At 68.0% G+C, this 13,294-nt stretch overlaps 1 protein-coding gene across 1 annotated transcript; it reads right to left on the bottom strand.

The window, feature by feature from the left end:
- Positions 1–7,882: 7,882 nt before the first annotated feature.
- On the bottom strand, positions 7,883–12,301 carry PLPP2 (phospholipid phosphatase 2). The gene is made up of 6 exons (XM_086767202.1): positions 12,061–12,301; positions 10,274–10,425; positions 9,695–9,972; positions 9,445–9,502; positions 9,122–9,298; positions 7,883–9,002 (listed from the first exon to the last, which is right to left on the bottom strand). Exons 1-6 carry the CDS (start codon positions 12,110–12,112, stop codon positions 8,865–8,867), a joined length of 855 nt encoding a protein of 284 aa, XP_086623328.1. The 5' UTR covers positions 12,113–12,301; the 3' UTR covers positions 7,883–8,864.
- Positions 12,302–13,294: the final 993 nt, after the last annotated feature.

Raw genomic sequence — 13,294 nt, 5'->3', positions numbered from 1 at the left:
CCCCGCCCCGCCCCGCCCCGCCCCGCAGCCGCTGTGCGGAGCGCGATCAATGAACGAGCGCCAGCGCCGGCTCCACGTGGGGGCCTGGCCCGTGCGGGCACTCGCCCCGGCCGCCAGCCAATGGGAACGCGGCGGGACGGGCCCGCCCCCACGTGGGGCGCGAGAGGCTGCCTTCCCATTGGCCAGCCGGGCCCTGTGGCGGCGCAGGCTGTCAATCAGCCGGGGAAGGGGCGGTGCGTGCGGGGAGCGGCCATTAACCCGTGCGGTGCCGGGGGCTGGGGGCAGCTCCCCCCTCCCATCCCGCACCGCCGCCGGGCCCCCACCCGCGGCACTTGGGGCGGTTTTTTTTCCCAGAAACGCAAGAAGTCGTCGTCCCTCTACCCGCCCGCTCCCCTCCTTATTTATTTTTTTTTTTTTAGTCAAGAAAAATGAAAGAAACGAAACCCGAAATGCTCTGAGGCCGCGGGTCCGGCGCACCGGGGACTCCCCGCGCTGGCGGGGGGCGGCAGCATCCCCTAGGCCCGGCCCCGGAGCCCCTTCCCCCTCTTAGGGACCCCACCAGCACCCACCCGGTCCTGCGGGACGCTGCTGCGGGGAGGGCGCCGCGCACCGTGGGAAAACCCGGGCGCGGGTGGGTAACTCGGCCGGGGACAGGGACACCCCCCCCCCCCCAACGTCTCACCAGCCCGCTGCCCCTGGTTCTGCCTCCCCAGAGCCCCCCCGTGTTTGGGGGTCCCCGCAGCCCTCTCTGTGGGGTTTGCCGGTGGTTTTCTCCTTTCCGGGAAATCGTCTGTTGTTCGACATTTTCTGCTGCCTGCGGGTCAATCCGGGCTTACGCAGAGCAGGAAATAAAAGCGGGGGAAGAGCAGCAGCTGTGCGGCTCGGCTTCTCCTCCCGTTTACCCTCAGCCCTCGGCTGGGCCCGGCTCCGGCCTCCCAGTCCCCTCACGGTTCGGGAAGGCAGCGGTCACCCGTGGGATGTGCCCGTCCACATCCCGGCACGGGATGAAATGACCCCTCTGAGAGGAAAGCAAAGCAAACCCAAACACTTCCCCAGCCCCTTCTCCTCCGCCCGGACGGTGTGTGTCCGTGGAGACACCAGCCCTGCACATCCAGAAGGAAAATCCCTCTGGCAGAGTTAAAATTTGCTCTTTGCCGTACCCCTGAAACCACCTGAGCGAGGGGTCTGCGCAGCCTTCCCGGACTCGCGTCCGCCAATTGTCCGGAGCGGCGACGGCGCAAGGCCCTGCGTGTAGGACAGGAGGGGAAAAACCCAACAGAAATCATCCCAAAATGGATCACAGAGGCATCCGCGCGCACGCACAGGTCAGGAAACAAGCAGGGTGATGGGGAGGAAAAGCAACAACCGAAATGTCCGTGCTCGATCTGATTTTCATGTTTGATTTATTTTGCAGCCATTTTGCATCTCCGGGACGCCGCAGACCCCCTCTGGCTGAGATGGGGCCGGGGAAACGGGTTTGAACTTGCCTTCGCCTCCGCTCCCCATCAGCGTCGCGCCGAAGCACGCGGCCACTCGCGCCGGTTCGTGACGTGCGGCGGGGGAACGAGAGCCCCGTCCTCGGGGACCCCAACTCGCCTCCAGGCCCCGGCGGAAGGGAACAATAATAATAACCTCCACAAAACCACCGAAACGCGGCGTGACTGCGCACAGGCCGCCCTGCACGTGCCCGGAGAGCTGGGGAGTCCCAGAGCGATGGGTTACGCCGGCCCCTCCGGCCATGAGCTGGGTTTTCCAGCCGTGGACCAGATCCTGCTGGCTTTGAAGAGCCAGGGACCACCCCCAGTCCCCCCCCCATGGGCACCCAGCCCGTCTCACCCCGTCGGTCCCCGGCAGTCCTGGTCTCGGATGGGGGATCTCCCGTTATCCCAGGTCTGCTGAGGGGAGCCAGGGAAGGAGACCCCCCCCATGTGGAGCTGGAAAGGGATGGGGGTGGTCCCACACCAGCAACTGGTGGGGTTTGTGGAGGGAGAATGGCTGGGGCTGGGGAGGGAGAGTGGCAGAAGAGCGGTCTCCCAGCCCTTATTATATTTTAAAATGTAATAACGGCGCAACGTCTATTTTTGTAGATGGAGCAGATCGTTTCTGGAAGAGGGCTATAAATCTCCAAGGGAGGGGAAATAATTTGGCCAAGGTCATGTTGAGGCAGCAAGAGTGTAAAAGGGAAAAATATTAAAATAACAACAACAACAAAAAAGCAGTTGAGAGCTGGGCTGACCCGCCGTCTCCATCCCCAGCCTGGGAACCCCATCCCCTCTGCCCTGCCGCTTCCCAGCGTCACCCCACGGGGCTGGGGGGCCTGCTGGGTGAGAGGGGCCAAAGGAGCAGAGGAGAACGGAGACCCCAGCAAGCAGGCCCTGGCAGGACCCTTGCTCCCCGGTGGGACCCTCACAGCCCCCTCCAGTCCCTCGCCCCGGCTGCAGCAGACCCCACGCACTGCACCGCGCTTGGGGTGAGGGGGGACCAGACGTGCGGGGGCGTGGGAGCGGGGCCAGGCTCGTTGCGCTGTGTACCGGGTGGGACGACAGGGGGGACTGCGCTACCCACGGGCGCTCTGCTGCTGGCGGCCTCGCAGGGCAGCTCTGGTTTGGTGGGCATGTCACCGTAGGAGCAGGAAAGGAAAGGACCCCAGAAATACCGACCTCATCCGCCGTGGCCCGGGCCAGGCCTTCCTCTGAGGAAGAGCCAGGGCCGGTGGGGGAAGGCTGGCCATCCCGCAGCAGGGCCGGGCTCTGGCAGCGCTGCGTCTCCTCTGCGCGGCTCCTGGCAAGCGGCAGAAAACAAACTGCTGCTCGTACCCTCTGGCTGCTTCTCCAGGCTCGGCTGCCAGCTTCTCCGTGCCAGAGCTGCTCTTGCAGGGCCGGGGTTCGCAACGGCGTCGAGGGCTCCGGGCTGTGCCTGCTGCCCTGGTGCCTGCTCTGCCCAGGGGCATCCCCAGCCTGCTCTGTCCTGGCTGTGCCCGCTGTGCCCCGGCTGTGCCCGCTCTGTCCTGGCTGTGCCCGCTGTGCCCCGGCTGTGCCCGCTCTGCCCCGGCTGTGCCCCGGTTGTGCCCGCTCTGCCCTGGCTGTGCCCGCTCTGCCCCGGCTGTGCCCGCTCTGCCCCGGCTGTGCCCGCTGTGCCCCGGTTGTGCCCGCTCTGCCCCGGCTGTGCCCGCTCTGCCCTGGCTGTGCCCGCTCTGCCCCGGCTGTGCCCGCTGTGCCCCGGTTGTGCCCGCTCTGCCCCGGCTGTGCCCGCTGTGCCCTGGCTGTGCCCGCTGTGCCCCGGCTGTGCCCGCTCTGCCCCGGCTGTGCCCGCTGTGCCCTGGCTGTGCCCGCTGTGCCCCGGTTGTGCCCGCTCTGCCCCGGCTGTGCCCGCTCTGCCCTGGCTGTGCCTGCTCTGCCCCGGCTGTGCCCGCTCTGCCCTGGCTGTGCCCGCTCTGCCCTGGCTGTGCCCGTTCTGCCCTGGCTGTGCCCGCTCTGCCCCGGCTGTGCCCGCTCTGCCCTGGCTGTGCCCGTTCTGCCCCGGCTGTGCCTGCTCTGCCCTGGCTGTGCCTGCTCTGCCCCGGTTGTGTCCGCTCTGCCCCAGTTGTGCCCGCTCTGCCCCGGCTGTGCCCGCTGTGCCCTGGCTGTGCCCGTTCTGCCCCGGCTGTGCCTGCTCTGCCCTGGCTGTGCCTGCTCTGCCCCGGTTGTGTCCGCTCTGCCCCAGTTGTGCCCGCTCTGTCCTGGCTGTGCCTGCTCTGCCCCGGCTGTGCCCGCTCTGTCCTGGCTGTGCCCGCTCTGTCCTGGCTGTGCCCGCTCTGTCCTGGCTGTGCCCGTTCTGCCCCGGCTGTGCCCGCTCTGCCCCGGCTGTGCCCGCTCTGCCCTGGCTGTGCCCGCTCTGCCCCGGCTGTGCCCGCTCTGTCCTGGCTGTGCCCGCTCTGCCCTGGCTGTGCCCGTTCTGCCCCGGTTGTGCCCGTTCTGCCCTGGTTGTGCCCGCTGTGCCCTGGCTGTGCCCGCTCTGTCCTGGCTGTGCCCGTTCTGCCCCGGTTGTGCCCGTTCTGCCCCGGCTGTGCCCGCTGTGCCCTGGCTGTGCCCCGGCTGTGCCAGAGCTGCAGGGGCTCTAGCGTGGGCCAGGCCCTTTCCTGGCTGCTCCAGTGAGAAAAAGCATCGCTCACCATCCTCCCACGGGAGGGCTTTCCCCTCCTCGTTTCCTTCTCCTTTTGCTATTTCATTTCTTTTTCCAGCCCGCTCCCTCCCTGCGCTCGGCGAGATCAAAGGGAGTCTTTGTGGCACCGGGCGCATTTCATAGGAATCCTCGATGAAAGGGCGTGGGGGGAAGCGGCGGGGGTGGGGTCGGAGGAGGAGAAGAAGGGAAGGAGAGGGAGAAGGAGGAGAGGGAGAAGGAGGAGGAAAGGAGGGAAACGGTGACAGAGGAGCAGGAGAAGGGAAGGAGAGGGAGAAGGAGGAGAAGGAGGAAAAGAAAAGGAGAGGGAAAAGGAGGATGAGGAGGAGAAGGGAAGGAGAGGGAAAAGGAGAAGGAGGAGGATGAAGAGGAGAAGGATGAGGAAAAGAAGGATGACGGGCAGGAGGAGGAGGGAAGCTGGAGGGAGCACCTCGGCTCCGCGCAGGATCCCGACCGGGCTGCGGGGGGCCCGGGGCTGCGGATGGACCGGGGCTGCGCGGGGCCCAGGGGTGCGGGGTGGCCGGGGCTGCGGGGGGCCCAGGGGTGCGGGGTGGCCGGGGCTGCGCGGGGCCCAGGGGTGCGGGGTGGCCGGGGCTGCGGGGGGCCCAGGGGTGCGGGGTGGCGGGGGCGGCCCCGCGTGTTCCGCCCCGTTCGCGCGGCTCCGCCGGGCTCCTGCTGCCCCCTGCCGGCCGCCGCCGCGCCCCGGGGCCCCGCACGGGAGCGGGGACCGGACGAGGCGGGGTCTGGGGGAGCGGGACGGTACCGGCTGCCCGGGAGCGCCAGGGCCGACGCGGGGGAGCCCGGTGCCAGGCGCCAGCCCCTCACCCGCAACCGGTCCCCGACCCCGCGCTCGGCAGCACCCGCACCTCCAGGCGCCACGGCCCGGGGTTGGGGGGGTGGGGGCGGCGCGGGGAGAGCCCAGCTTCGATGAGGGGGGCAGAGACCCCGCGTGGCTCCGCAGCCGCCCGCACCCCCCACCCAAAGGTGCGACGGGCGCCAGGCGCGGGCATCGCTCCGCTCCGCCGCGGCCTGGGCCGGAGGCAGCCTCCTGCCGCGGCGTCCGGCCAGGGCAGGGAATGCTTAGGGGATGAGTAACATCCTTCCTGGCAAAGCCTCTGCCCGCTCCTGGAAGCGGGCCGCGGGCACCGGGAAGCTCGGCCCCTCCGCCTGCCTCCTGCCCCAGTCAGCGGGGGAAAGCAGCCAAGAGCTGGAGGGAAACTGGGGAGGGGGCCAGGGCCGAGGAACCCGGCCGAAGCCCGTTCGCAGCGCAGGAGGGGTCCCGGGTGCCAGGATGCTGCGTGGCAGGGCAGCCCGGAGGCGCAGGCTGGGGGGGAAGGCGACCCAGGGCCCCCTCCGGAGCGGGGCTGGGAGCCAGAGCCCAGCTGAGCGCTGCCAGGAGCGGCTTATTTTGGAAAGGACACATCTTGGCTGAGCACTGGGTGCGCGGAGCTGCTGACGCTGGGGAACAGGATGGCTCTGGGAGAGCGGATCCCGGCGCTGCTCGGCTTCAGCCTGCAGCCCAGTCTGTCCCAGCACAACCAGGGCCAGATCCCGAACTCCTGAGTGGCCGCTGCAAAGGGGTTCGGGTGCCCCTGTCACAAGCTGGCATAGCGCCCAGGGCCGCAATTCGCCCTTCCTGAAGCCCAGATCCGAGAGGAGCTGCCTGGATCCGCCGAGCAGCATCCCCCGGGCTCGGTACGACCTCAAGCCTCGCATGGGGAAAGGGGGGCACGCAGGCTGGCGGGGGGCACTTTACCCCACTGCCAGACCCTGCTCCCCACCCTCAGCTCCCGAGAGCGGCACCAGCCCCGCTATGCCCAGCCCAGCCCCTGCCAGGGCTCCGAGCGGGGGACTCGAGGCGGGCCCCTCACAGGTGGTGGGGTCTGGCCCAGAGCTGGAGCAGCACGCCCCGGCCTACGGCCACGATCAGGGCTAGCGAAGGCAGGAGGGATTGCAGACTTCGCAGCAGAAACTGGGCCTGCTTCGCCTTTCCCCGTGCCCCGCTGGCGTTCATGAAGCCGAGGTGCCGAAATAGGGGCACCTCCCTGCCACCACCACCCATCGCTCCCCTCCCCAGGGCTGGGGAGCACCCACGGGGCACGGGCCGGCTGCGCCTCACAGCCCCTCGCTCGGGAGCTTCCTCCGACTGCACGTTACTCATGGCTTGTGGCATGCCATGAATGCGGTCAGGTCTCAGCCCCTTTCCCCCCGCAAGGGCACGGCTGTGAACTGCCAGGCAGCCTCGTCGGCCCCCGGGGAAGGAGCAGCCGGGCTCCCGCCGCGCACCAGGCTGCCCTGCCCTTCGGAGCCGCACAACTGCGGCATTGTGGCCCAGCTGGTTTTTCCAGAGACTGCATCCAAGGGGCGAAATCAGATCTCAAGGGAAGGGAGCAGCACGTTCCTGGCTGCGCAGAGGAGCTGTCGAGGCAACACCAGGAACTGGGGCAGCTGCTGGGCTCTGCAGCCCGGCTGGAGGAAAACCGAGCAGAAAAACTCCCGAAACCTGGGCTCTGCCTCACTCTCCCCAGCTCCAGGAGCTGCTGCTGCTTTGCAAACCTTTGTTTGCAAACCCTGCAGCAGAGACGCCCTGCCCAGCCACTTCCCACCAGCTTTGTTTTACACCATCAGATATGAAACCAGCGCAGGGTGAAGGACGCTGCTGGGGACCAGGGAAGGGCTCGCGGGAAGAAAGCTCTCAAAGGAAAACAGAAAAGCAGCGCGTGGGGAGGGAGTTCCCTCCACGCCGGGAAGGTATTTTTTGGTCAGGGCTTGTCTAGACTGGAGTAACCCGCGCTGCGTAAGCACATCGACACCGCACAGCGAGCCCAGGGCGTGCAGGGCCAGGACGGAGCGGGCTGCGCTGACCGAGGGCGCGCAAGAGGCTCGACCCCAGGACCGGCCATCCCACTCCCTGAGGGACCAGGGTGACCCCAGTGCTCCTGGCCCCCAGGGACGCCAGGGGTCCAGCCAGGGTCCCAGCGCCAGCTCCGTCCGCTGCTGGCAAGCTGCAGGCAGGACCCGGGTGGCCCCGAGCACCACGGGCAGAGCTGGGACGCCTCCACCTCGACCCAGAGCCCAGGATCCCCAGGCGTTGCTGACACCACGGGCGCTGCGGTGGAGCGGACGCCCTCCAACCTGGTCCTGCTGGGACACTGCCAGGTGTCCCCCATCCCTGCCACAGCCCTTCCCACAGCGAGAGGGACGTGGCCGGCCGTGCCAAGGCTCCCTCGCCGCCTGGCCTTCCTTCAGCTCCGGCTGCCGGAGCAGCCAAGGGAGCTGCAAGCACAAAAACGTCACTTTTTCCGAGAGCTTCTCCCCGCCTTCCCTTCCCCCTCGCTGCTGGAGTGCAGGAGGCTCCCGGGGTCAGGGCAAAGGCAGCGCTGGGACGGAACCCAGCACCCTGCACCAGCCCTGGCTCTTCTCGCCTCTCCAAGGGCCGGCCAAGGAACAACCCTCTGGAAGGTGGTATTTCACAGGCAGCGTGGGCGAGGAGCCCGGCCAGCCCCATCTCTGCCAGCGCTCCCTCCCACGGGAGGATGCTGCTCCCATTGGCCTCTCGCTGGCACAACTGGGAGAGGGGCTCAGCAGCAGCCCCCCCCACCCCCCCAGCTCGTGAGGGGCTTCAGACCCCTTTCCCTTGGTGGAGGACACTCTAACCCCTTACGCCCATCCACTCCAAGGCCAGGAGCGCCCGTGGAGTAAGAGAATAGGCCTGACACAGACATTCTTTAAGGATGATCTAATTTAAAAAACACATTTTTATAAAAACACATCATAACAAAAATGCGTGTCGTTTAAAAGAGGCCCACAGTGCTCCAGCGCCGGAGGCAGCTGCGTGTCGGCCCGTTCCCCACCTTCCCAGGGCGTTCGGCGTCCCGGGGCCAGCTCCACATCCCTATTGATTTTCCCTTACCACAGAAAGCTTCTCCCCTTCCCCTTACCACCCCCCCTCCCCGCACCCCCTAAAGCATCAGCTGAAGCCACAGCAGAGACAAAGGCTTGAGCATCCCCCTCGCCCCAAGCCAGGCGCGAAGCAGGCAGGGCGCAGAAAGCCCTCGCTCCTGGCACTGCAGCGTCAGGCGCCGCGGGAGAAAAGCCCGCCCGCGCGCCCTTCGCTCAACACCAGCTGCTGGCAGCCGGGACGGCTTCTAAAGGTAACCAGGGAACAGAGAAAAAGCTCTGGATTGCTTTAATCCTTTCCAAAAAAAGGTATCGCTAGCCCAGCGGCTGCTGTCCTCCTCCCCCTGTGCTTGGGAGGATTCGCGCTCAAAAGGCTGGAGAATTTGACAGGGGCAACACGCACCCAGCACGGGCGACCTCAGGCTTCCCGACGAGTTCGCTCTTTGCTCCGTGTGCTTCGCCGGCCCCATAAATCCACCCCCACGTGCCACCCTCCCCTCCCTCCCTTCACGCAAAGGGCTGGGACGGCAGCGTGACTCAGACGCGCGGGGGACCGAGGAACATCCCTTCCCGCGGGCAGGGCGCTGGGATCGCCAGGCACCGGCAAGCGCGGTGGCACCGCGGGAGCAGGGAAGGGCAGGGCCATCCCGTGGGTACCTGTTGCGGCGAGAAGCACCGGAGCCGTGGAGCCAACGGTTAACACAGAGCCAGCGTCCCCGTCCTCCCCGTCGCGCCAGGAGCGGTGCGGAGCGCGGCGAGGGGCATGGGGCAGGCGTGCAGTCCGGCGCGTGCGGCCCGCGTGCGGCTCACGGGGCGCCCCGGTAGCTGTAGTGATTGCGGTCGAGGTCGCTCACGGTGAGCGGCAGGCTGGGCTTGCGCTCCGGGTCCTTCTCATCGCACTGCCGTGGGGGACGTTGCTTGAAGAAATCGGAAACGTAGCGGACCTGGAAAAAAAAAAAAAAAAAAAAAAAAAAAAAAGACAACGGGAACGAGGGTTTGGGGGGCCCTCCGGCAGCCAGCGGCAAGCTGGCAGGGCATGGGGTCACGTGGGGGGGACACTCACGATGAGGACGGCAATGAGAGCCCCTTGGAGCAGCCCCGCCAGCACGTCGCTCCAGTGGTGCTTGTAGTCGGACACCCGGGTGTAGCCCACGTAGATGGCGAAGGCGATGAGGAAGAACTGGATGGTGGGGCGCAGCAGCCGGGCCCACTTCCCCACCAGCCGGGCCTGCACGTAGAGCTGGGCGGGGGAGCGGGGAGCTGTCACCCGGCGCGGGGAGGGGGCACCGACCAGCCTGACGACAAGGTGCTGGGGGCACCCGTCCACCCAGGAGGCCAGGACCCACGGGGGCTCGCTGCCTTCCCGTCCCGCGGCACGGCACTTACCGCCAAGAACATCATGCAGTACATCCCGAAGGAGGAGTGCCCGGAATAGAAGGACAGTCTGCGGGGACACAGGGACAGCTCAGGCCATGAGCGAGCCCCCCCCAGCACCCAGCTGGCCCCCCGCAAGCCCAGCACCCGCTCTGTGGGCTCTGCCCCGCACAGGGGAGCGCGGACGTCCATCCGGGGTGCCACCAGACCGCAGGAGCCCAGCACGGCCGTGTGGGAGGAGGGGACTTGCCCCGTGGCTCACCTGGACTCAGTGACATTCCTGCTGTCCCCCTGGCAGACGTTCTCCAGCTGCACATAGATGGAGCAGTTCACCTTGGACCAGTCGGGATCGCAGACGGCCAGGAAATTTGGCCGGAGACGGCCGATCATGTACTTGGCCAGGTCGGTCAGGGACTGGCTGATGGCTCCCCCGAAGAGGAAGGTCCCCACCACCTTGTAAAGCGCGGCCAGGTAGTTGTTGAACTCCGACTTGGAGTAGAGGCGCTCCGTGTAGACCAGGTACGCCTCCCCCGACGAGATCTGCAGAGATCGAGGAGGCGGGGGCAAGGGCTGAGGGGCTCGGGGCCACCGAGCTGCTCCCCAGCCCCAGGCGTACGGGATGCTCCGGCTCCGGCGTCTGCGGCAGAGGAGCTCCCGATACCCGTCTGCTATGGGAACCAGCCCCACGCGACCTGGGTCTCAGCACCCCAGAGGGACCTCCTGACCCCGGAGGGTCCTGTTTGCCCTGCTGGGGGGTCTGGAGGTGGGCTGTGCTGGGACCCAGCTCCCGGACAGAACGTGCCAGGCCGTCCCCGGAGGGAAGGGGACGGTGCTTCCTTACAATGAGCACGGTGCAGGTGATGGTGACCCCAGCCATCAGGCCGTGGGTGATGGTGTCCGCCTTGTAGGGGTAGCGGATGGAGTCATCGTTGCAGTAAAAACCCCGCTTGTACGGGGAGTTCACCAGCGTCAGGATGATGAAGGGCAGGGATGCTGCAAGGCAGAGAGAAGGTGAGGATGGGGGACGCTCACCTGTAGGTGCCCAGCACCGCGCCGTCTCCCCGTCCCTCGTCCCCCCGGGTCTCCGCTCCCCGCTGCCGGGGTGGGACACAGCCCGGAGCCACCCGCACCCGGGGGGCAGGAGGACTCGCGCCCGCCAGCCCCGTCTCTGATAGGGCCCTATCGGAGCTCGCAGCCGCCTGCGGCGCCCAGATACCACCCGCGACGGCCACGGCCGGGCACCTGCAGAGCCCCGACGGCTGCCCCGCTCCACATGCGGGGGCCGGGGCTGATCTCACACCCTTCTCCTCATGCTCCCCACCGGTTTTTGGCCTAGGAGAATGGAGCTCGTTAGAATTAACGAACACAGGCGTCTCGCAGGCCTGTTTTGTGGCAGGGAAAGGTCCCAGATGGTCCCAGCAGGACCCTCACCAGCTCCAGGAGAGCCGATGCCCAGAGATGCTGGTGGGTGACCCAACCCTGGCCACGAGCGTCTTAGAGCTTGGCCCTGGACATCTCCGAGACCAAAATGGGTTGGGGGGGGGGGGGGTCTCTGCCCCGGGGCAGCAGCCATGCCACATCCTCTGCCGCCGCTCCGTCCCTCCTCTCCCTCACCGGACCGGGAGCAGCCAGGCGGGCCCACGGGGGACGCGGGCCCACGGGGGACGCGGGGAAAGCCTCTGCCGAGCGCGCTGCTCCCGGGCCCGCTCCACCTTAAGCCCGGGCTCTTCTCCCGGTTCCGCCTTTCCCTCCGTTTCCGCCCCCCCCCTCCCCGCTCCCCGTTCCACCCGGGAGCCCGCACCTTTGTCCCGCCCGCGCCCCTCCGCGCCCCCAAGCGAGATGGGGGGGGGGGCGATGACAGAACCCCGGCCGGGCTCCCCCCGCCGCGGGGGAACCCCAGCTCCCCCCTCCAACAGCAGCTCAGACGAGACCCCGCTTTTCCGCCTGGGCCATTTCACCCTCCAAAAAAAAAAAAAAAAAATCTCCCCTCAACGTCAGAGCCACTGGCACCAACGGGAGAAAAAGGGACACGAACAAAAAAAAAAACAGGACCCTGCCCTTCCCCGACGGTGCTGGGAGCCCGAGAAAGCAACTCCCGGCCCGGGAGGGTCAGGCCGAAATTACGACCTGGGCCTTTATTTTTAGTCCGTCTTAATTAGGTGCTTGGCAGCGTCAGTTTTAGAAACGGGCGTTTGCCTGCTGGGGGGGGCGGGGAGGCTGTCGGGGCACCGGGAAGGGGCACCCGCACCCACCCGCGTAGCGCGGGGCCCGGCCGGGAGCAGAGGGGAGCAACCCCTCCAATCCCTCCTCCTCGCCCCGCAGCCTCCCGCACCCCGGCCCCACCCCGGCTCGGTCCTCGGGGCGCTGCGGACTCCCCCTCCCAAAGCGCCCGGAGAAGGCGGCGGCCCCGCGGCGGGGCCCGGGAGCTCGGGGCAGGAGCCGGTGCCCCCACCGGCGGCTCCTCGCGGGGGTCCCGGGCAGGTGCCGTCCAGGCTGCGGCCCCGGCCCGGCCCCGCGGCACCGGGCAGAGGAGCGGGGCGGGGGGGGAACACGACCCGGAGCACCGCCCGCCGCACGGCCCCACCGACGGGGACCGGGAACGCTCCGCGGCCGGTACCGAGCCCTCACCGACCGCCAGGCAGAGCACGTCGAGCACCACGAAGACTTTCCTGCGCTCCATCCCGCTGCCGGTGGCGGCCCCGCGGCCCGGCCCCGCGGCTCACATGGCCCGGAACGACGCGGGCCCGACCGGGAGGTAAAGTCCGGGCGGACGGGACGGGGCGGAGCGGGACGGGGCGGCTCTGGCAACCGGTGCCCCCGCCCGCGGCTTGGGGCGGGGCGGGGGGCGGGCTGTGGGGCCGGGGCCGGGGCCGGGGCAGGTGTGGGGCGGCCGGGGGCGGCGGATTCCCCCCCGCCCCTGCCCGCCCCGGCCACGTCGGGCCCGGATCCAGACCCCCGCGCCTCCAGCCGCCTCCCCGTCCCCCCCGCTCCTCCCGGCCGCCTCCCGCCGCTGCGGGGGAGAGAAGGGGAAAGGAAGGGAGCGAGGCCGCGTGTGGGAGCCGCCTGTGCCCGGCCAGCCTCGGGCTGCTTTCCTGAGGTGGGGACAAAAAAAAAAAAAAAAAAGGAGGAAAAGAATTAAAATCTGAGAGTGGAAGAACGTGGCCACAGAAACGCGCTGGCTGCAGGGGACCTTCATTGTTAGCCGACATGGGGCTGACGCTGGTTTTTGGGGGGAAGGAGGGTTCCCTGCAAGCCTTCGGACACAGCGGGGAGCAGAGCAGCGGGCTGGAAACGCAGGACGAGGCGCGTGTTTGTTTGACGCTGTGATTTAACCGCCGAAACGCAGAGCGGTGTTCCCCCGTGCCTCAGACCTCGGCGGAGCGGGACAGGCTCCCACTGCCGCCCGTTGGGCCTGGGGACGCGCTGAGCTGCCGGCACCCGCAGCGGGGACGAGGTTGGAGCGCAGGTCCCTGCAGCGAGTCCCTGGCACGAGCGAGGGCGGCTGCCGTTCGCTCCGGGCCCGACTCTTGGTCAGGAGCGGAAGGAAGCGTAAATAATACAGAAACCACCCAAATGATAGCTACCGCGCTGGTTTATTTAAGCGCAGCACGAGCCGCCTGTGCAGGACGTCAGGGCTGTGGTGGGAAGCCAGCAGAGCTGGAAACTGGGCTGCCCAGTCCCCGGCTGCCCTGGGATTTGAGGAGAGGGACAGAATCACTTGCCAGCTTTCCTCTGCTCTGCTCCGACCTGGCGCAACCTCCGTGCTGCCCGTCGGTGCCGTGGAGCCCTGGCACAGCTGCCAGGGCAGGATTTGCCCAGCGCACGCTGCCTGCGGGTCCCGGGGCAGGTGAAGCCCTGAGCT

This window comes from Chlamydotis macqueenii, chromosome 26 (assembly GCF_036417535.1).
Source record: "Chlamydotis macqueenii isolate bChlMac1 chromosome 26, bChlMac1.mat, whole genome shotgun sequence".
Classification (NCBI taxonomy): Eukaryota; Metazoa; Chordata; class Aves; order Otidiformes; family Otididae; genus Chlamydotis; species Chlamydotis macqueenii.
This window is presented reverse-complemented; position numbering and strand designations above follow the sequence as displayed.

Excerpts from the sequence above, each read along its gene's own strand:
- PLPP2 (XM_086767202.1), bottom strand. The coding sequence starts at position 12,112 with ATGGAGCGCAGGAAAGTCTTCGTGGTGCTCGACGTGCTCTGCCTGGCG. Across the intron at positions 9,503-9,694 it reads AGGAATGTCACTGAGTCCAG|ACTGTCCTTCTATTCCGGGC; the intron begins GTGAGCCACGGG and ends GTGTCCCCGCAG. Across the intron at positions 9,003-9,121 it reads CTCTCATTGCCGTCCTCATC|GTCCGCTACGTTTCCGATTT; the intron begins GTGAGTGTCCCC and ends TTTTTTTTCCAG.